Genomic DNA, 22,285 nt, shown 5'->3' with positions numbered 1-22,285 from the left:
ACCAATCTGGGGGGCCCCGACTCTTTCCCGTCTCTGGCCCCAGATTCATCTGATTGATGGGTCCTGCTCGTGTGCCCAGGCCCTAGCTGTAAGGGAGGCTGGAAGAGTGCCAACCTGGCATTTTCTGCTCCTTTCACAGCTGGCACAGCAAGTGGCAGATTCCTGGGACACCGGGCTCACCCAAATGGTCTGACGGCTTCCCACTGCCCTTAGTGTGAAACCCAACTACCCGCCCTCCCCCATCCTTGAACATGACCCCTGCAGACAGCAAGCCTTCCCCGCCCGCAGCTAGTGTGGGGCCTCCTTCATGGTGCATCCCAGCGGCCCCAACTTTCTCTTTGCCTTGAGAGCAAGTCTGTTTGCAGGTGGAGGGGGTAGGAAAATGTACCCGTTTTCCAGAAACCCCACAAGTGTCTAATCGGTTGCTCAGTAAGTATCGTCAATGTTGTCGCATGCTGAGATTTTCACATTTACAATACCTCAAATTAAAATACATTTGGGTTTCTTTTTTTTTTTTTTCTTTTCCAAAAATCCTATCACTTTTTAATGCTGGCACTCTCACCAAGGATGCTATAGGCTTTGGAAGCACGACAGCTCTTGGTCGCATGGCCCCACTCCATGCATCACACACCTTAAGCAATATTCAATCCCAGCAACTGGATGCCAGTGACCCCTTTAGCATAGTCAAGGGAAGAAAAAGCATGACTACTCCCGCTCAATTTCAAAGGTGACAGGATCATCCCAAGATGAAGACCAACGGGACCGCAAAACTTTGTAATTCACCCGTAAAATAGAACGGCCCTCAAAAACATCCTATTTTTCCTGTCAAAGTGCCTACCCTACCCTGTCACTGGAGAAGCCTCCCATGGGTGCCGAACAAGAATATTTTCTCTGGCTCCCTCTCCCAACCCCAGGTGACCCTTTCCTCGACTGCCCACAGCAGAGGCAGCACTCAGCTGAAACATTCAATGAACTTTATTGAACAGAAACATTTGCTGAAACCATTGAAGAGAAGGAGTGACAACACGGAGAGGAACGCCGAACAGCCGCTACAGCCCACAGGTCACAGCCCCCCTCCTCTTGGGGTCCCAAATGAGGTGCCCCTGTTCCCCCCAACACCGTGGCCCCCCCCCGCCATAGCCTCCCTTCCTGAGGGCCCCACGATCGGCCTCTGGCCAGGATGATGGACGCTGGCCATGGCCCCTCGCTCCAGGGCACTCTCCCCTCTGGCCGACATGCTGGGGCCTGGCCCAGCCCTATGGCCTGCACAGGACAGTCACAGGACGCTGCAAAACGCAGCATGGGGCACTCGGACAAGCCAAAGAAACTCAGTCACAAGTAACAAGAGAGTGGCACATCACAGCACGGTTTCCACGGAGACTCCCGCAGGCCACCTCTGTCCTTGGTCCAGTGCCTCCTTCCTGAGGTCGCGGGGTCAGCACCAGCCATGCCTTCTTCTGTCCTTCCCGCCATCTCCTGGGACTGGGCTTCGACAGGTCTCCGGGGCGGGGTGGGGGCGGCTGCTCAGATAAGAACACACACACATCTCCACAAGAACAAGCAGCAGTTGGCCTAAACCTACAGCGAGGAAGCAGGGGCTGAGCTCACGACACCGCACGACAGCGAGCAGAGCCCGGGCTCGCACTGAAGCTCGGGCCACACACCGGGGGGGCTGAGAGGTGGCTGCTGCGTCAGGCCAGGACACCCGCCGCGGGCTCCTGCACACCTCAGGGCTCTGCACGGGAATGGTAACTAGGGTGCGTGTAGGGGGAGCTGGGGGTGCCACTCGACACGGGGGGTCAGTAAGGGGCCTACAGAGGCACAAGTGGGCTTCTCAGAGCGTGGAGTGACGTGCTCCACGGGTCAGTGCATGAGGGTCCCCCTCTTGGGCGGCCCGAGGGGCCGGCACCCTTGAAACGGCCCCTAACATCTCCCAGGCCAGTGTGGGTGGCACACATTTTCAGGTGCCCCTCACCTAGGCTAGGGCCAGCCACTCAGGGGTGCTTCCCAGGCTGGCTGCCTGGACTGGCAGGGTTTCGGGCTGGGGCTGGGGCTGGGGCTGGGGCTGGGGCGGAGCTGCCATGGGAGGGGGCACCTCTCCCTGCCCCACTCTGCATCAAGTATGGTCGTCCTGGTCCGTTGGAAGGGCTGATGGTGGTGGCCAGGGTGCCTTGGAAAGATGGGGTCCTGGAAATTTGGGCTGGGTGGGTTGTTGCCTCCATGTGGGGAGAGGCTGCTGCCCTGGCGTGGCCTCCCCCTGCCTCCAGAGCGCTGCTGCCTGAGAGGAGAGGGGGCCTCTGGGCCTTCTGGGCCTATTTGCCCCAGGAGGACTTGGGGGGCCTCACCTCCCCAGCCCCGTCCTCGTTTCCCGACTCCTCTGGGATGGGCTTGGGCCCCTCCTCCAGGGGCTCCCCAGCCTCCTGGTCTCCTGCCTGGGCGAGGCCCTCCGGCTCACAGCCAGGACCTCCCGGGCCCTCCCTGGAAGCGCTGCCCATCTGGGCAGGGGTGGGGCCCCCAGGGGCCTCTGAGGGCCTTGCCTGATCTAGGCCCGCAGAGGCGGGAGCATTTTCATCTTCCTGCGTGGCAGGGAAGATCTTGGGGGCCTCCTCAGGGACGAGGGCTGCCCTGGCGGCATCACGGGCTTCAGGAGCGGCCGTATCAGCTTCGGCACTGCCAGGAACGGCCTCACTGGCCCCTAGGTTGGCCAGGGCAGCCTGGGAAGCATCCTCCCTGGCTGGGGAGGCTTCGGCAACCTCTCCACTGGCCCGGGCAGCGGCCAGGCCTCCGGTGCCCACACGGGCCCCCTCTTCCACTTGCCAGTGCTCGCTCCTAGCTGCGGTGGCCTCCCATGCCTCGGTCTCCTGAACGAGCCGCAGCATCCCCAGGAAGCCAGGCGGTCTCCTGTCCAGCCGCATCCTCCTCAGCTTGTCCTCGAGCATCTCGTTGGGGCGGGCCCGCATCAGCACCTGCTGGGCGCGTAACTGGTCCGCAAGGCTGGGAGGGATGGCCCCCTTCTCCACGGCCGACTGCAGCAGGCCTTCCAGGCGAATCACATAGACGAAGAGAGTCTCCTGGAGCCGCTGGCCACAGGTCAGGAACTTCAGCCGTGCGGTCGTGGGGGTGTCCTTCCTCCCAAACACCTGGACCAGCGCGGCCAGGCAATCCTGTGCAGGGACGTCAGGGTCTTCTGCCGGGAGGCCGCACACGAGATCCAGTGCGGGGCCACCCAAGCTCTCCATCAGCCGCCTCCTCCTCTCCCTTTCTGTGATGTGGCACCACAGGTACAGCATGCCGCTGGCGTGATCCAGCCAGCTCTCAAAGGACTCTTCTTCTCGGTGTGGCTCTTCCACTCCAGGAAAGGTTCTCAGTTTCATAGAGGCCCTGTTTTCCAGCACAGGCTGCCAGGCCGGGCTCCAAGGCTGGGTCTGGGATCTTCCCGCACCTAAGGCTCCTGCCACACCCACAGCTCCTTCCTCACCTGGAGGTCCCGCCTCACCTGCAGCTCCTGCCACACTCACAGATCCTAACAAACCTGCAATTCCTGCGTCCCCAGCGGCTCCCTCCTCATCTGACTCTCCTGCTTCCTCTTCAGGCCCTGCCTGGCCCACAGCGGCTGCCCCGCCTCCAGCTCCTGCCTTGGCTCCAGCTCCTGCCCTGCCTCCAGCCGCTGCCTCGCCTCCAGTCACTTCCTCACCTCCAGCTCCTGCCTCACCTCCTGCCTGGCCTCCAGCTTCTGCCTGGCCTCCTTCCTCACCTCCAGCTGCTGCCCCGCCTCCAGACGCTGCCCAGCCTCCATCTCCTTCCTCACCTCCAGCTGCTGCCCCGCCTCCAGCTGCTGCCCCGCCTCCAGCCCCTTCCTTGCCTCCAGAAGCTGCCTTGCCTCCAGCTCCTGCCCCATCCCCAGCTCCTGCCTCGCCTGCCAGGGCAACCCCTGCTTGCCTCCGGGTCTGTGCAAGGAAATTGAGTGTATCCTCTGACTCTGATTCCGGGGCCTGGGGCAGGAAGACCACAGTCCAGGGTCCTCCCATGCCTGGTATTTGTCGGGGGATCACACTTCGGTTTAAATACTGAGCCATCTCCACCAAGGCGACCTTGGATCTCAACTCCTTTCTGAACACCATGCCCAGCACTCGGTATCTGCCCAGGGGGTGGAGGGCAGCCTGCACGGCCTCCTGGAATTCCTGGTCCTCACAGTCGTCGGGAATGCCCAGGATGAGCAGCGAGCGCTGCTCATTCGCGCCCATCCACCTGCACCAGTCACGCAGCACTGCCAGTGCCATCGCCACTGCTCACGACCTGAGGGTGGAGAGAAATGACTGGAGAGGGGCCCAGACTGTCGCAGCGTGAGCCCCAGCCTGTGAGTGCAAAGGGGCGAAGGGTGTGTCCAGAGCACACAGCCCCCCCCCCCCCACCGCACAGCCAAGCCCATCCTCCTCACACTGGTGGCCCCCTTCCGCCTCTCCTCCTGTTTTGTTTGATTTTTCAAAAACTTTTTTGATACTATACTAATTGATTTACTAGATACAGAGCTAGTCACCTTTTCTTTCTTTTTTTTTTTTTCTGGCATCACCTTTAGGAATTGCTGTTTCTCCCGAGGAATATGTCAAGGTTTCAAATTTTTTATGTACATTTTTCCGTAATATTCTCTCCCTTCTCTTTGTGATGTCTGTCTGATCTATAGGGATAGCCCTCTTTCATTCCTGATACTGGTAGTGTTCCCTTCCTTTTTTCTTGATTACACTCAACAGGGCTTTACCACTTTTGTTTCTCTTTTAAAAAAAAATTTGGGGGGGGGGGCACCTGGGTGGCTCAGTCAGTTAAGCCTCCGACTTCGACTCAGGTCACGATCTCATGGTTTATGAGTTCAACCCCATGTCGGGCTCTGTGCTGACAGATAGCTCAGAGGTGGGAGCCTGCTTCAGATTCTGTGTCTTCCTTGCTCTCTGCCCCTCCCCCATCCCTTCTCTCTCTCTCTCTCTCTCTCTCTCTCTCTCTCTCTCTCTCTCTCTCCCTCTTTCTCTCTCTCAAAAAAAAATTCTTTTTTTAATTTTCTTTAGGTTTGGGGCACCTGGGTGGCTCAGTCGGTTAAGCGTCCAACTTCAGCTCGGGTCATGATCTCCTGGTTCACGAGTTTGAGCCCGGCGTCAGGCTCTGTGCTGACAGCTCTGGCCTGGAGCCTGCTTCAGACTCTGTGTCTCCCTCTCTCTCTGCCTCTCCCCTGCTTGCGCTCAGTTTCCCTCCCTCTCTCTCTCTCTCAAATGAAAACATTAAATTATTTTTAAGTTTATTTACTAATTTTCGAGAAAGAGAGAGCTAGGGAGTGTCAGAGAGAGAGGGAGAGAGAGAATCCCAGGCAGGCTCTGCACTGTCAGCACAGAGCCCATTGTGGGGCTTCAACTCACAAACCGTGTGATCATGACCTGAGCCAAAACCAAGAGTCGGACACTTAACCAGTGAGCCACCCAGGCTCCCCTTGTGTCTCTCTTAAAAACAGAAGCCGACATATGGCTTTGTTAAATGTCTCGATAATTTGCTTTCTAGTACTGATTTCTTTTCTTAGTTACAGCATTTTTTCAGCCAGCTAATTTTGCATTTACTTTATTCTTTTTATAGTTTCTTTGAATGCACCATTAGGTCATTGACTTTATGCCTTTCTTCTTTTCTAATATAAACATTTAGAACAATACATTTTCTTCTCATTGCTTCTTTAGCTGCCTCCCAATAATTTCAGTAAGTCGTGGGTTTATTATTCAGTTTGAAATATTTTCCAAGTTCCTTCGTGCTTTCTTCTTTGAGCCACGAGTTTCCAAATATTTAAAAATATGTTACCGTTCCTAATTTTCAATAAAAGTCCCCTGTGACCAGAGAACTTATTATGTAAAAACACAATCCTTTAAAACTCATAGAGACTTTTTTATGGCCCAACATAGGATGTATCTGGGTGAATGTGCAAAGCACTTTTGTAAAGAATCTGTATCTTCTGTGGAGGGCAAGGTCTTCCCCTCCCACGGCTAGAATCCTTATTCCATCTCCCATCTCCGAGGCGACCCAGAGCCCCCCCCCCCGGTACCCCCCCCAGAACCCCTCCCCCACGCACCCTGGGCCAGTCAGTGCAGTACCTTCCAGCCCATCCCCCTCCCGGCACCCAGGCTCACAGCAGGGTGGCAGCACCCATCTAGTCCCTGGAAGCAGGGCTCCCCGACACGCTTAGACATTAGCCTTCCTCTCCCACCTCCTCACCACCGGAGCTCTCCGTCCCCCCTCCCAACCGTTACCCCTCGCTCCCTTGCTCTCCACACCCTCAGCCAGTCACCCTCCCTTGTGGCCCTCCGAGTCGCGCACCCACCTTAGCCCTCCCCTCTAGCCTCCCCACACCGAGGAGTCCTCCCACCAGCGCCTGCCAGCAGGGGCCCTTCCCCCCCCCCCCCACACACACACCCTGAGCGGGCGCCCCCTTCTTGCCAGGGGCAGTTGGCGCCCTTCTTTCCCCGCTCCCCCTTCCGCCCCGCACAGCCCAGTAGCTTCCCCCCCCCCACGCCTCCCCAGTCCTAGGCTCCTCCCCCTCCCCCCCACCTCAGCAGGGCGCTCTTCCCCCTCCCCCTCTGCCACTCCCAGTAGCCATTAGTCCTCCCACCCAGTCTGAGCGCCCGGCACCCTTCCTCTCCCGCACCCCCGACACCACTGGTCAGGAGCTCTCTCCCCCTAGCCCCCGAAGCTAGCCGCCACCGCCCAGCGGCCAGCCCTGCCCTCTCACCACCCCACCAGGGAATCGTCCCCGCCACCTTCCTCCCCAGCGGTGCTCCCCTCAGGCCTCCAGCCTCTGGCACCAGGGAGCCCTCCTTACCTGCTCCTCACAAGCTTAGATATTAGCCCCACTGGAGCGCCCAACCAGACGCCCCTCAGCCAGCAGGCCTCCTCTCTCTCGGGCCTCCGACACTGTGGAATCTTTCCTTCCCTCGGCTGCCCCCGCCCCGCTCCCACACCGCCACGGGCGTCCGCGTTAGTTCTCCCCTCACCCGGAAGCATGCCCACCGTCCCCCCAACCCCCACAGCGAGGCCTCCATTCGTGCCACGAGGCCTCTATTCCGGCCACCGCCCCCCGCCCCGGACCACGAGCCCTCTACTCTGGCCACCGGGCACCCCCACGAGCCCTCTATTCAGGGGACTGCCCCCCCACGAGCCCTCTATTCGGGCCACGAGGCCTCTATTCCGCCCAACGCCCCCCCACGAGCCCTCTATTCGGCCACTAGACCTCTATTCCGGCCACAGCCCCCACACAAGGCCGCTATTCCGGACACCAGCGCCCCCCCCCCCCGCGAGTTCTCTATTCCGGCTACCGCCCCCCCCCCAACCACGAGCCCTCTACTATGGCCACGGGCCCCCCCCCCAACGAGCCCTCTCTTCAGGCGACTGCCCCCCCCCCACGAGCCCTCTATTCGGGCCACGAGGCCTCTATTCCGCCCAACGCCCCCCCCCCACGAGCCCTCTATTCGGCCACTAGACCTCTATTCCGGCCACAGCCCCCACAAAAGGCCGCTATTCCAGACACCAGCGCCCCCCCCCCCCCGCGAGTTCTCTATTCCGGCTACCGCCCCCCCCCAACCACGAGCCCTCTACTATGGCCACGGGCCCCCCCCCCAACGAGCCCTCTCTTCAGGCGACTGCCCCCCCCCACGAGCCCTCTATTCGGGCCACGAGGCCTCTATTCCGCCCAACGCCCCCCCCCCACGAGCCCTCTATTCGGCCACTAGACCTCTATTCCGGCCACAGCCCCCACACAAGGCCGCTATTCCGGACACCAGCGCCCCCCCCCCCGCGAGTTCTCTATTCCGGCTACCGCCCCCCCCCAACCACGAGCCCTCTACTATGGCCACGGCCCCCCCCCAACGAGCCCTCTATTCAGGCGACTGCCCCCCCCCCACGAGCCCTCTATTCGGGCCACAGCCCCCCCCCACGAGCCCTCTATCCGTACCATCGGCCCCCCCCAAGAGGCCTCTATTCAGGCGACCGCCCCCCACACAAGCCCTCTATTCAGGCCACGGGCCCCCCTCACGAGCCCTCTATTACGGCCACCGGCCCCCTCCACGAGTTCTCTTTTCCGGCCACCGCCCCCCACCCACGAGCCCTCTTTCCGGCCACGAGGCCTCTATTCCGGCCCCCGCCCTCCCATGAGCCCTCTATTCGTAACACCGGCCCCCCCCCACAAGGCCTCTATTCAGGCGACCGCCCCCCCCACGAGCCCTCTACTCCGGCCACCGCCCCCCCCCAACCACGAGCTCTCTACTCCAGCCACCGCCCCCCCCCCACGAGCTCTCTACTCCAGCCACCGCCCCCCCCCCCAACCACGAGCTCTCTACTCCGGCCACCGGCGCCGCCCCACGAGCCCTCTACTCCGGCCACCGCCCCCCCCCCCAACCACGAGCTCTCTACTCCAGCCACCGCCCCCCCCCCAACCACGAGCCCTCTACTCCGGCCACCGCCCCCCCCCCAACCACGAGCTCTCTACTCCAGCCACCGCCCCCCCCCAACCACGAGCTCTCTACTCCAGCCACCGCCCCCCCCCCCCAACCACGAGCTCTCTACTCCGGCCACCGGCGCCACCCCACGAGCCCTCTACTCCGGCCACCGCCCCCCTCCCCCCCACGAGCCCTCTATTCGGGCCACGAGGCCTCTATTCGGGGCACCCCCCCACCACGAGCCTTCTATTCCGGCCATCCTCACCCACCTCGGCTCCCCGCCCGGGCACCCGCGCCCGACGCAGCCGGGAACTCCGAAGCCCCGGCGCTAACACGGCCCGCGCCCACCCTCTTACCTTCTCCAGCTGGGGGACCGACCCCACGCTCCCACTCACAAGGGTCTGAAGAACTCGCGTCAGCCGCACAGCCGGGAACTGCGTGGCCGCCTCTCCCAAGCACTCGGTGCGAAGGCCACGCGGGCTTCCAGCTCTCCCAGAAGCCCCCAGGCCGAGAAGCTAGAAAGTTCTCGGCGAAGCGCTCTTTACGGAGCAAATGATTGGACCAGGAGAGCACGTGAGGAGGCAAAATGTTACTGTAGCGACTGGGCCGCGCGAGCCGTGGGGGCTCCAGGTTCCAAGGCTCGGAGCCTGCAGAAGGCTCCCCGCCTTCACTTTGCACCCCTACGACGGCCTACCGACAAGGCGGCGGCATCGGAGGGACAGACCTGGGGCTCATCGTGGCGAATCGGGCAGAGTTCCTTCAGAGGTGGCTTTCTATGGTGGTTGGTAAGGTCACAAACATATTCTCTATTTCTATTGATTTCGGATCTAGCTGTTGCAACTGCTGGGGCACACATGTTAAAATCTCCACCTATACTTGTGGGAAAGTCTGCTTTTCTCTGGATTCTGTCAACTTTTGTTTCATGTATTTGGCAGCCCTTTTATTGGCTGCAAGGACGTCTGTCAGTTCTGTGTTCCTGAGTAGTTGATGCTTACATCATCATTACCTGTTATGTCGGGTGATAGTCTTTGCCTTTAAATAGGTTTTGTCTAATTTAATACAGCCATTCCCACTTTCTTAGGCTTACTATTTGCATGCTATATAATGTGGGATTCTCTCACTAGCAACATAGCGGAGTCTTTATTTAAAAAAATTTTTTTAATGTTTGTTTATTTTTGAGACAGAGACAGAGCATGAACGGGGGAGGGGCGGGGAGAGAGGGAGACGCAGAATCCGAAGCAGGCTCCAGGCTCGGAGCTGCCAGCACAGAGCCCGATGCGGGGCTCGAACTCACGGACGGCGAGATCATGACCTGAGCCGAAGTCGGACGCCCAACCGAATGAGCCACCCAGGCGCCCCATATTTTCAAATTGCATCTCTTGTAGACAGCAAAATCCTCGCTCCTTCTTCCTTCTGACAGTCTGTGCCTTGCAATTGCAGTGTTTAACCCGTTAACTTTGACTATACCTTCTGAACGGTTGGGTTTAGGTGTGTCTTCTTACTGTCCGTCTCAGTCTGCTCATCAGGCTGCTATGACAAAATATCACAGACTGGGTGCCTTATAAACAACAAAATATTTCTTTCTCACAGCTCTGGAGTCTAGAAAGGCCACGATCAAGGTCCTGGCAAATTCTGTGTCGGGTGAGAGCCCGCTTTCCCAGTTAACACACAGCCATCTTCCGCCCATGTCCACAGAAGTGGGTGAGGGACCTCTCCGGAGTCTCTCTTATGATGGATGGCACTAACCCCATTCAAGGGCTCCTCCCCACGACCTGATCACCTCCCAAAGTCACCTCCTAACTCGCCGCGATTGGGATTTAACATGTGAATTGGGGGGAGGACACGAACATTCAGTCTGTAGCACTGTCTGTCCATCTAGTTTTGTTCCTACGTTCCCCTTTTCCTGCCTGAGATAATGAATTATTTAAAATCCCACCGTAACTTATCTACGGCTTTTTTAGGCAGTTATCATTTTGCATCGTTTTTACAGCGGTTCCTCTACAGACTACAACGTATACCCTTAACGGTTCACTTGTCTACCTGAGGTTAATGTTGTACCACTTTACGTAAATGTAAGAACCTTCCCACCATGTAGATTCATTCGCCCTCTACCTCATCCCTCATGCTGTAGTTGCCATATGTGTTACGTCTACCTCTATTATAAAGCCTACAATACGCTAGTATGGTTTTTCCTTGACACGGTCACACGTATGATAAAGATATTGAGAGCAAATAAGTATTCTTTAATAGTTGCCTACATGTTTACCGTTTCTGGCGTTCTTCATCTCTGACCAAAAAAATCAAATTTTCCCTCCACTGTCATGTTTCTTTAGAAAGACTCCCTGGGGTGTCTGGGTGGCTCAGTCGGTTGGGCGTCCGACTTCAGCTCAGGTCATGATCTCACGGTTTCTGAGTTCAAGCCCCAAGTTCAAGGTGAACAAGGCACACATCCTCAATTTTGGGCCTTTCTCATGGGGATTCCACTCACTGTGGCTGGGGACTCAGGGAGAGCACCAGCCTGGGTAGAAAAGCGTGAGTTGCATTTTGGACCTGTGAGTTGCGCGCATCCAAGTGGAGATGTCTAGAATGCAGCTGGATAGAAGGGGCAGGGACTCTGAGGAGACGTCTGGGCTAGGGAAAGAGTGGGGCATTATGGAAAGCTCCAGGTGGCCCGGGGATGAGTCCACCTACAGACGTGTCTCACCTGCCCCTCCTCCCAAGTGTACACATAGGCCTGGGGACGGGCCCCTAGTGGGAACAGGCCGTGGGGGGCGAGGTGCAGCTGGCTGCGGGTCGACCTCAGGCTGAGCAGCTGCCCTAGGCTGCTGGAAGGTGAGCCTCCCGTCCGCCAGGACACCTCGGAAAAGCTGGATAGCTCTCGCAGGTCCCTGTGATTGGTGACCCTTCTGGCCACAGCCCCTGCCGCCCAAAGGAATGCCTGGAGACAGGACACCGCTGGCTGCTCTCCCAGCAGCCATTCGCCCTTACTTCGTTGCTCTGAGGACCCCCTTTTTTGTTTCAGTGTCTGTCCCTCCCTCACACAGCTCAGGGCATGATAACCCCCGATCCCCAAATCCAGAGGCAGGTCTGATTGGTCCACGGCCAGCGGCGCATGGCATTCCTAGGGCAACTATTAGTGATCTGGGCAGCCCACCACCCAAAAGGCCCAGCAGGGTGGGAGGAGAGGACTCACATCCTGCGTGAGGAGGAGGGCTTCTCTTTCTTCGGGCAGGGTCAAGGAAGCACGTGGTCCCAACTGCTGCTCACAGACCTTCCCCACAACACAGAGAGCAGCCTGACTCCGGAGCCAAGACTCGATGCTACAAGGAGGCTGGGTCGGGGCGCCTGGGGGGGCTCAGTCGGTTGCGCGTCCGACTTCAGCTCAGGTCATGATCTCGTGGTGCACGAGTTCGAGCCCCGCGTCGGCCTCTGTGCTGACAGCTCGGAGCCTGGAGCCTGCTTCGGATTCTGTGTCTCATTCTCTCTCTGCCCCTCGCCCACTTGTGCTCTGTCTCCCTCTGTCCCTGAAAAATATATGTAAACAAAAAAAAAATTAAGAAGGAGGCTAGCTCTTGGGGCAGTGTAGCACCTAAGGACACAGAGGGGGGGGGGACATCAAGGGACAGTGGTAGGCACATTGGGAGGGTCAGTGAAGGGACGGGGTGGCCATACTGGAAGGGACCGTTGAGGGACAGTGGTGGCCACACTGAGGAAGGACAGCAAAGGAAAAGTGTTGGCTCCCCTCTGGGAGATTCAGCGGCCAGAGCAGCAATGCCGTCATCGGCAAAGCCCCAGCTCCAGCCTGAGCTTCAAGCCCACAAAGGCCAAGGTGGGCTGTTTGGAAGGGAGGGTTTTGCTCCCTCCTGGCACCCAAGCCCGACGCCACTGCCCCCACCATCCTCGCTACGAGCGCCCCATCAAAGCTCAGGGACCCCGAGGGTATGAGGACTGGCCCCCCATGTGACATAACATCTCCCCCCGCACGAGCCACTCAGTGTTCTGACCCTCGCGCCGGGTAAGGAGCAGCCTCCGTGACCCGGCACACTGACTGCCACGCGCATTCCCAGCTACCGCACACCCCAGGGCCCCCCCTCCCCCCCTCCCCCCCCCCCCCCTCTCCCAGCAGGACGGTTTGGACCGCCCCCTCCTCCACCCGCAGGCTCCGCTCCATCCATGCCACCTTCACCACAGGGGTGCGCAGGTGCGGGGACCTGCATAGAAACAGCTTGTGCTGTCCATCTGTCCACAAACCAGCTCGCCTCCCATGTCAATCCCGGGCTCTGTCTGTCACCCTCAGTTGGTGTGAAGGCTCTGCACGGGCCCCGGACCGCCTTCCTCCATGGGAGGAACGGGCTGGCAGGGCAGGTCGGCCACAGCGTAGGTGGCATGGGGGGCAGGGGTGGCGTCCTCCCGCAGGCACCACCCCAGGCCAGCCACCTGCGACTTTGTCCCACGGCCTCCTCGGGCCTGGCCTCCCTGCACCTGGCTCAGACCCCACCCTCCCCAGCGAGAGGTTCACTCACTTCCACTGATGACTCAGACTCCCCTGGACTCCTTCTTCAGTCCCCTTCCCCACTGGGGTCCCTGGGACCTGCTGCCCTCAGGGCACCATCCCCCGCCTGCAGTGGGTGAGGCTGCCTCTCTCCAGGAAGGTTCAGCCTCCTCCCACAATGAGGGGAGGCACACGGGAGGAGAGAGGGAACAGGACGGCCCCGTGCCGGTCACTGTTGGAGCCGACCGGGGCGTCCACAGACTTCTGGCATATTACGCTCTCCGGGCTTGGCGTGTGTTTGAAAGTCTTGGGAATGAAAAACTTGAAAAAAGGCTAGAAGGGAAATTGTCCTCCTGCGACAACGGTGGGCTTATCCGCTTCTCTTCGTAGGTCTATCACCTCTGCTTTAGGCATTCTGACGCCGTCCAGGCTAAGTGTAGTAATGCCACCACCGCCGACGTGAGAAGCCCAAACGGCCGCACACAATGACACATCGTCTCTCTTTTCTTTGTTTTCACAGCCAGCCCTGTGACAACCCTTCCACAGTGGGTGCTGGCACGCACTCCTAGAACCTGCTCCTGGCCTGCGGCTCTCACGCCCATCCTTCCATAAAGGTTGAATGTTCCAGGCCAAAGGGGCTACCTTCCCTGAGTCTGTCCCACCCTCCGCCATCCAATGACTGCCAGCTGATGTGGGGCGGAAAGGCCCAGTCCCTTTCCCTCAGCAGGCTCAGCCCATTCCCTGGGATGTGGGTTTTCTGGGGCTGCTGCCGAGAGTTCCCACAAGCCAGGTGGCTTAAACCTCTAGGAGTGCGCGCCCTCGTGGCTCTGGGGGCCGGAAGGCCAAACTTAAGGGTGTTAACAGGGCTGCGCTCCTTCCAAAAGCTGGGAGCAGGGGAGCGTCTTTCTTGCCTCTCCCGGTCTCGCGGGGCTCTCAGCATTCCCGGACCGGTGGCCGCACGCCTCCATCCTCTGTCTACGCCTCCGTGCGGGCTTCTCTCCGTGCGTCTCTTCTGTCTCTCACAAGGACCCGTGTCATTGGATTTAGGGCACACCTGGAGAACCCAGGATGACCTCCAGATTCTTAACTCCATCACACCTGCAAAGACCCTTTTTCCAAAAAAGGTCACAGTCACAGGTTCCAGGAGTTAGGATGTGACACATCTTTTCAGGGGCCACCGTACACCCGCCGAGACCTCAAGAGCCCAGGCCCAGGCCTGCCCAGCCAGTCTCCCCGGGGGAGGGTCAGAGCCCGCAGCGAAGGACCACAGGGGACTCTTCTGCCTCTGTTCCGGGGAAGGGCCCCCAAAGCTGTGTTGCCCTTGGCCTCCTGCGAGGCCTGCTCCCTGCAGCCAGAAGTACCCTGAGTGAGAAGTACCCAGCTCTCCCGCTGAGCCAGGGGCAAGTAGCTGAAGGCCTCTGGCTGCAGACCAAGGCTCTCCTGGCCAGGGCCTAGGGCCATTTGAAAACAAGAGATGCCCGAGCTCTGCTTTTGTGAGGAGGGGTACAGCTCAGAGGCAGAAAGGGTGCCCACCTCATACTCACTTCCCAGCCCCCCGCCCCGCCCCGGCCGGGGGGGGGGTGGGGGGGTGATGGGGGTGCTGGGTGGGTGAGACACGCAGTTCGCCGGTTCTTGCTCGTTGCTTTACTTTGCCAGCCTCTTTCATAGTCCTGACCTCAAGTAACCCATTGTCAGTGGAGCATGCGTCCCGAGTCAGCCCTGGATTGCAATCCTGGCTCTGCCACATGGACGGTGACCTGTCAGAAAATGGAGACCCCGGTGCCCAACCTGCAGCCCAGCTCAATGGTCACGAAAAGGTCTGGGGGGCAGGGGCGGCAGATGGAAAACGGGTGCGGCTCTTTCCTTCATCTGTCTGCGCACGGACTTCCCCAAGGCCCCCCCTCGGTGCACCCCGTTTTCTCCTCTTTGCCCTCCTGGCTTAAGTGCGTTGGTCTCTTACTGGGTGCCCCCACAGCGTCCCATGGATCCCAGATGGATGAACAGATGACTGGATGGACGCAAAACCCCCGGGGTCTGACCCACGGGAGGTGCTCGGCCAATGCCGCCCCTCCCCTGGCCCTTTGGCGGCGGGGGGGGGGGGGCGCACACGGCGGGCCGGCCACTGCTACTCAAGTCCTGGAAGCAGCCCAGATGGGAAGCAGAAGTGCCCCGGGGTGCCCTGGCAATCAGGCCAGATCCCCCGTGGGGCGCGCTGGGACCAGCACGGGGGCCCAGCCGCCCTCCCGCTGCGACGCGCATGCTCCATGCCCCCCCCCCCCCCCCCCCCCCGCCGCGCCTGGTTCCCACGCCGCCGCCGCCGCCGCCGCCGCCGCAGCCGCCCCGGCCCCGCCCGCTCCCCGCCCACCTCCTGCCCTGCTCCTGGCTCTAGACAGAGGAGGATGGACAGCCTCGCAGAACGCGCCTCCTGAGAGCGGCGCGCCCAGGGACCAGGTCGAGACCGGGCGGGGAATCCCGCCATCTCCTGGGGCCGCTGTCCCCGAGGGCTTCTCGGAGGCGGCAGCCTTGGCCTTGGGCCTGCCGGGGGCGGGGGGCAGGGGGTGGGGGTTAGGACCCACAGCCCGGCAGCGGCCCGCGGAACCCCAGTATGCCGACCTGGCAGGGCTGTGGCGGCCCAGAGCGGGACCCTGTGGAGGGGAGGGGGGGGGGGCGTCTCGGCAGGCAGGTGGCCATGGGGCGAGGGAGAGGGCCCCTGGAAAGCAGCTTATGTTTATTGACTGCGATTGGCCTCTGAACCTGGAGCTGGCAAGGGAGCCCCCGGCGGGTAAGTTTGGATTTTGCGCCCGTGTGTGTGGGTGCGCTGGGCAGGCCGGCAATTCGAGGTGGCGGCACTCCTGCTCAGGGGCACCTGGCGAACTCAGCAGGCACAGGCCGTAAGGGTCCCAGACGTGTCCTGGCGGCTAGCTATCAAGGGGGTAGGGGGCGGGGGGGCGGTGGTGCCCCCCTTTGGGGAGACCGTTGGTGGTGAGGAGCTCCCCAGAAGAAGGTGTAGGAAGAGGAAGCCAGGGGTGGGATGGAGGGCCGGCAAGATCAAGAGAGGGAGGGAGCGAGCTGAGCGGGGAAGGAGCTCCGGCAGTCCTCCAGTCCCACAGATGTGTGCCTGGCAGCCCCCGCGGGCCAGGCCCCTGCAGGCATTGGCGATATGGCAGGGAAGAAAATGGCAAAAGTCGCCCCACGTGGGTCCAGGCCTAGCGGCAGGGCGCACACGACAGGACAGCAAACATCTGAAATGAAGGATGCGAGAGTGTGTTCATCGGTGGTAAGTGCCCTGGGGAAACTAGAGCAGAGGGAAGGAGGTGAGGGGCTGGGTCCCAAGCCTGAGTAGATGAGGGTATTTCAGAAAACCTTGAAGGAGGTGAGAGTGTGTACCGGGCGGCGGGAACAACCAGTGCAAAGGGCCTGAGGTATGAGGGGACTGGTGTGTGGAAGGGAATGCGCAGAGGACGGCGTGGCAGGAGCAGAGGGAGCGAGCAGGTGGGAGGGGGGCAGGGCGAGGCCAGGAGGGGCCACACGGGTCTACTCTGAGTCAGATGGGCACCCCGGGGAGGGCCGTGAGCAGGCAAGGCCAGAACCCCATTAGGAGGTGGCCCTGTTTACCATCAGTTCAGCCTCTGCCCCTCCCCCGCCCCCCACCGCCCAGGACAGGGGAGACCCCAGTTGCAAGGCTGATCCTTAGATGATCCCTAGAGGGCTTTGTTGGGTGGAGCAGCGTGGAAGGCCCTGGGGTGACCTGCGGCCTCCCTAGGCCCAGGGCCCTGGGGCCGACCCACCCAGCGGGCTGCAAGCCCTGAGGTCCCCAGGGAAGGCTGCCGGAGCCAGGAGGAGGCAGCCGGGGTCTGGAAGTGCCAGGCCTCAGAGGAAGTCCGCCAGGAAGGAAGAAGCCTGACTGCAAGAGGCCTGGCGCCACTCCTCCTCACAGATGAAGAAGCCCCAGTTCCTGATCCCAGTTCCTGTGTGGGGTCGCCTCCTGCCTTTCCTGGGGTTTGTTTTCTGTGTTCTTTTCCTGGGGAAATAGCCCCATCTCCTGGTCTTCTGTAGGCACCAGCACAGAAGCCCACTGGCTGCCTCTTTTTTTTTTTTTTCCCCCCTTTAATTTTGTTTAAATCTTTCTCTGTTTTTGAGAGGGACAGAGAGCCACAGAGCGCAAGCAGGGGAGGGACACAGAGAGAGGGAGGCACAGAATCCCAAGCAGGCTCCTGGCTCCGAGCTGTCAGCACAGAGCCCGAGGCGGGGCTCGAACTCACGAACCGTGAGATCATGCCCTGAGCCCAAGTCGGAGGCTTCACCCACTGAGCCACCCGGGTGCCCCTCCCTTTTCATTTTGAACACCGGCAAGCAAACAGACGAAATCGAGAGGACAGTCTAAGGCAGCCCAGGTGCCCACCCCCCGGGGCTAGCGGCGGCCTCCAGCTTGCCTTGTTTGCTTGTTTCTCTCTTTCTCGGTTTCTCCCTCCCTTGGTCCTTCTATCCTTCGCTCCCTGCTTTTCTCGCTCTCTCGCTCTCTCTTTCTCTCTCTCCTCTTCCCTTTCCTTTGTTTTTGCTGAAACCGTTTACAGGAAGCGTGCGTACCATTTTCTCCCTACGTGCTTCAAGAAGGAAGGACATTTCCTCCCATGACCCAGTGCCGTTATCCATCCAACCCATGCCCGGCGCGGGCTCCTGCTGTCGTCTGAGAGCCGCTGCACAGTCACCCTCCAGGCCCCCACTGCCTTTGACTCCTCTTTCCTTCACGCCAGCATCTCATCGAGGATTTCGTTACACTTGACCATTGGCCGTCTGGTTTATCTTTTCATCTGAAGCAGCCTCTCTCCCCGGCCTCGTCTTTTCCCCCCGGCGCTGAGACACGCAGGAGACCGGGGACAGCCCACCTTCTAGATTGGGCCGGTGGCTCCCTTGTAGCTAGTGTCTTTAAGTGGTCCCTCTGTCCCCAGTATCCTTTATAAACCGGTGCGGGGGCACAAGGCTGCACTAGAATTGGGTCAAGCTTTGGCAAGAGCCTTGTGTCCTCCCTGGGGTGGCATCGTCACGGCAGGCGTGTCCGACCTCTGTCCAGCAGCCGTTCGCTCAGCTTTCTGTCTCGGGACCAGCGGTAAGCAGGGGAAGACATCTTGACATCGTGCGGCTATCCACGCCTCCTGGGTCTGTCACCCGGCGGATTTCGCGTCCACTCCGCCTTAAGGGATTCTTTCTATCTGATTAACGTCAACGGCTTCGTCGGACACATGAGTTTATTTCTTCGGGGCTAGTGTTGGTGGACAGCTCGTCACTGGCGATAAGGGACCTTGCGGCAATGTAAATGCTCCGGGACCCCGTCCCCCCATCCTCTCTCCTGTAGCATGAGTAAGCTGGAGTCACCCACGCAGCAAAAGCATCCTGGGCCCGCTCCCCACCAGCCACTGCCTGGCTCTTCCGCTTCCCCACCGGGGAATGGCACATTCTGGCCTCCAGCTGGGTGCGGAGCACATCCTTGGAGCAAACTTTCTTTGGCCCCGCTGTTTCCTGGCACTGAGAACCGATGCGGAGGAATCAGACGCTGCCCACTCTGTCCCTGACAGACTCTTCCTGCCCTTGGTGCGAGCCCCCGCTGCCTCCTGTCCCCAAGGCGCACACGTGGTCTCTCCCCTTTCGCACCCCCACCCCGGCCCCAGTCTCAGCCCCGGGACCGCCCGGCTTGGGCCCACCCAAGGGCCAGATATGAGCCATGCCCTTAGCCTGCTACTCTCTTTGCTCCCCCGCAGCCTTCGGCTCTCGGCCTGAGCGTGACTCCTTCCGAGAGCACCCCTCCCCTAGCTATTGTGGCTCCCTCCATAGTGCGTTTCGCTAGCCTGGTCTTCCTCTGTTCCTTGACAGTGAGGTTGTTTACAGGTGGAGTGGCGTGTGTGTGTTGGGAGCTTTTCTGTAAGGACCCTGACCTGAGAGGAAAAGGGGTCAGCCGTGGAGCTTCCGGGGATGGCTGGAAAGTCGGGGTGCAGGGGCCCTGCCCCCATGGGAAGAAAGGAATGAGAAAGAGGAAGCCAAGGCTCGCCGGAGGTGGGCAGGACTCCCTGTCTGGCGGCCCACCGCCCAGGTGAGGGGAGAGGGCGGCAGCTCGGTCTGGGAAAGGGTTATGGGTTGGATCGTGTCCCCCAAGAAAGATGTGTTCGAGTCTTGCCCGCCAGCAGCTGTGACTGGGACCTAACCTGGATGAGGTGGTGCTGGACGAGGGCGGGCCTCATCTCGCACTTGGCTTTTGCCGATCCCCTTAGCTTGTTTGTACCCCCGCGATGGCAGCCATTCTCTTGAAGGCCGGACCCAAGGTGAGCGGGGCTCCCTCACCGTCTCCGTCCGCCCCCTCATCATGCCCCAGCCTCACAGCTCTGGCAACCCCGAGTCTCCCCTTAGCTGCTGAGTTCTCTGAGTCCCCACCCCCACCCCCACCCCATGTTTGGTTGCCGCCCGCCCATCCTGCGACCCATGGGGCTGAATTCCCCTGCAGCCCCGGGAATGTCTCATTTTAGGTGCCGGCATCGTTTGCAGACGTGCCCGTGTACTTCATCAAGACGGGACCGAAGCTTCTGGACCTCAGTCAAAGGATCCTCTACAAGAGAGTGTTGCTGGAGAACTACTGCCATTCGGTGTCACTGGGTAAGGACCTCACACCCACGTCCAGTCGCCACAGCTACTGGATCTCTGAACGGAATCGCTTGTTGGTTACTGTAAGCCCGAGAATACGTGCATTGACCCGAAGTGGTAACCCCAAGGGCCCCCATCGTAGTACTTTTGCATAGAAAGTCGTGGGTTGACTAGACCTCTTCTACCCAAAAGGTGGACGCACGTTATCCTTGAATGTGTGTGTGCGCTCTCTGAGACTTCATTTATTTTTATCAAGGCTGACCTGTACAGAGTTTAGCAGTTTCTGTTCCTTGAGCCAAGCCAGGCGAAGAGGCCCAGGAGAAGAAAAGCGTTTGGTTTTGCAGCCTGAATCAATCCAGAAAGGAGCTGGGGTGCCCCCCCCCCCCACTGCGACTCACTGAGACCCACTGCCTGCGGGGCTGCAGGGGGCCCGTTTCCTCCATTTCTTCTCTCCAGATTTAACCTCTACAATCTAACCACACACAGGGAGACTACTTTCTTCCCCTTGGTTCTTTCTGACCCTCACTGGGCAGATGCAGGGTTCGCGGCGCAGCTCCGGAATCGTCAGTCGATGCCACATGTCCCAGCAGCCTCCTGACCTCCCTGCAGGCCAAGGAAGAACACCGTTATCCTGCTGGCCCCAATCACCACCTCCTTGGGGCTCCCCGTGCCCGCCTGGCCCCCATGCATCCAAAGTCCATGCATCCAGAGTCCATGGCGGTGCCCATGATGCTGCTCAACCTCGTGGACCAGCTGGGGGAGGCGGACGAGGAGCTGGCGGGCAACTACGCGGAGCTGGGGGACTGGTGCGCCCAGAGGATCCTGCAGCACGTCCAGGTTGGGGACGCGTCCGGGGGACGGGAGGCGGACGCTGGCCGCCAGGACGGGTCTCGGGGGGCTGGGGAGCGGGGGACCCCCGCTCCCCACCCCCTGCAGCACCTCCTGGCTCACGCCCCACCACCGCCACCCCAGCTGGGCGCCGATGGTCCCCTTTACGGATGGGGAGACACGGAGGCCGGGGAAGCGCAGGACCCTACACCCTGGGGAAGGAGGAGGGCCCAGGGGAGCTGGGGAGGGGGGGAGAGAGACGCCAAGGGCAGGAGGGAGGGTGCCGGAGACCCTGGTGTGTTACAGGGAGCAGGAGACCCGGCCAGATCCAAGTCTTCCCAGGCCTCTGTGTGTTCCAGGACAGCCACTTTGGTGGTGGTAGCAGGATATCCTGCTTGGAGATGGTCGGACTTGGCAGGTGCCTGGAGGATGAACTTCAGGAAGGTGTGGGAGATGCATTTGGCCAACTGTCACTATCAGGGAGTGAACTTCTAAAATTCAAGAAGAATTTGGAACTCTGTCTCCGAATGCTACTGTTGTTATAATTTTGTCGTCCACTCTCACCCTCCGACTGTCAGGGTCGGCCTTCCGCGACAGGGGCCATGGTCTCAGCTGCCGGCACCTGTTTCTCGGGTTCCCGCGCCATGTGCTGTCAGGCTTTACGCCGGCAGCTGCATGATGCCTAACGCTTTTCAAGCAGCCCACCGGACTTGGGAAGAAAAGTTTCAGTAGCATGTTTTCCAGAAGGAACTTTGTGCCTAGGATAAACAGTTTGGTCAAATCTCAGAAAATCTTTGTGTTTAGTGACTATAGCAGTCCTTGTGACAGCAACTAGTTCCCTAAAGCAGGTTATAAAGTCTGGTGTGAAGCGTGTTTAGTCGGATGGATGGATGGATGGGTGGATGGACACTAAAGTGCCAAATTTTCTTCAGTGTATTTCTAGAATTTCTGTCATTCCATCAATTAGTATGCTGATTCTTGCATCAATGCTATTTCAATTACTCTAACATTGTAATATGTTTTGATACCTTTCTTTCAAATTTTAGGGCCTAGCTTGTGCATTTCTCTTCAGAGTGGATTTACAAACCAGCTTATCAGTTTCCATTAAAATCTTCTTGGGATTTTTATTGGGGTGCATTGGAGTTATAGCTTAATTTCAGAGGAACTGACATCTCTCAAAGTTGAGTCTTTCTTTCCAAGAACATGATATATCTCGTCTTTCATTGAGGCTTGCTTTTATGTCCTATAGTGAGTTTTTGTATTGTTCTTCACATCTGTCTTAGACATTTTAATACATTTTAGTCCAAAGCATTCAATAGTTTGTGTTGCTCATGGGATCAGGAGGTTTTTTGTGTTTTGTTTTGTTTTGTTTTTGTTTTTGTTTTGTTTTTTGTTTTTTATTTTTGTTTTTTTGTTTTTGTTTTTGTTTTTGTATAACATATTTGTCAGTTGCTAATTGCTGGGAAGGTAGAGCTTGTGAAAAGCTCGCGTATGATTCCCAGGTCCTTCTTGAAGATTCTCTAGACAAATGAGCATAACATCTCTAAATAATTAGGTTTTTCTCCACCAATACATTCATCCTGTATTTCTTTCTCGTTTCACAGTAATCAGGACGACTCCTTTACGGAAGAGTAGCAAGGATACTATGAATTGGTGTTGAATTTTATCAAAAGTTTTTCCTACATCAATTGAGATAATACATTTATGTTTCCTCTTTAACCAGTAATAAGGTGAATTACGTTAACAACTCTGTCAGTATTGATTTAGCATTGCATTCCCGGGGAAAACCCTACTTGGGCATGATAAGGGATATGAGTTAGTGTCTTTTCATAAGAAAGATTGGTCTACACAGAACTTTTACTCTGCTAGCTCCGTCCAA

The 22,285-nt window shown here is 59.0% G+C and overlaps 1 protein-coding gene and 1 long non-coding RNA gene across 2 annotated transcripts; one reads left to right on the top strand and one right to left on the bottom strand.

Moving 5' to 3' along the window:
* Window positions 1–960: 960 nt before the first annotated feature.
* Window positions 961–9,014, bottom strand: LOC123594611 (paraneoplastic antigen Ma6F-like). The gene is made up of 3 exons (XM_045471454.1): window positions 8,813–9,014; window positions 3,713–4,296; window positions 961–3,628 (listed from the first exon to the last, which is right to left on the bottom strand). The coding sequence occupies exons 2-3, from the start codon at window positions 4,278–4,280 to the stop codon at window positions 2,313–2,315; spliced, it is 1,884 nt and encodes a 627-aa protein (XP_045327410.1). The 5' UTR covers window positions 4,281–4,296; window positions 8,813–9,014; the 3' UTR covers window positions 961–2,312.
* An 8,924-nt stretch (window positions 9,015–17,938) lies between these two features.
* On the top strand, window positions 17,939–21,287 carry LOC123594653. Its single transcript, XR_006710821.1, has 5 exons — window positions 17,939–18,537; window positions 18,832–19,262; window positions 19,464–19,590; window positions 19,835–20,415; window positions 20,766–21,287. It is a non-coding gene; the product is annotated as an uncharacterized LOC123594653 (long non-coding RNA).
* Window positions 21,288–22,285: the final 998 nt, after the last annotated feature.

The sequence above is a fragment of the Leopardus geoffroyi genome, chromosome X (assembly GCF_018350155.1).
Source record: "Leopardus geoffroyi isolate Oge1 chromosome X, O.geoffroyi_Oge1_pat1.0, whole genome shotgun sequence".
Lineage (NCBI taxonomy): Eukaryota > Metazoa > Chordata > Mammalia > Carnivora > Felidae > Leopardus > Leopardus geoffroyi.
This window is presented reverse-complemented; position numbering and strand designations above follow the sequence as displayed.

Excerpts from the sequence above, each read along its gene's own strand:
- LOC123594611 (XM_045471454.1), bottom strand. The coding sequence starts at position 4,280 with ATGGCACTGGCAGTGCTGCGTGACTGGTGCAGGTGGATGGGCGCGAAT. Across the intron at positions 3,629-3,712 it reads AGCTGGAGGCCAGGCAGGAG|CTGGAGGCGGGGCAGCCGCT; the intron begins GTGAGGCAGGAG and ends CCAAGGCAGGAG.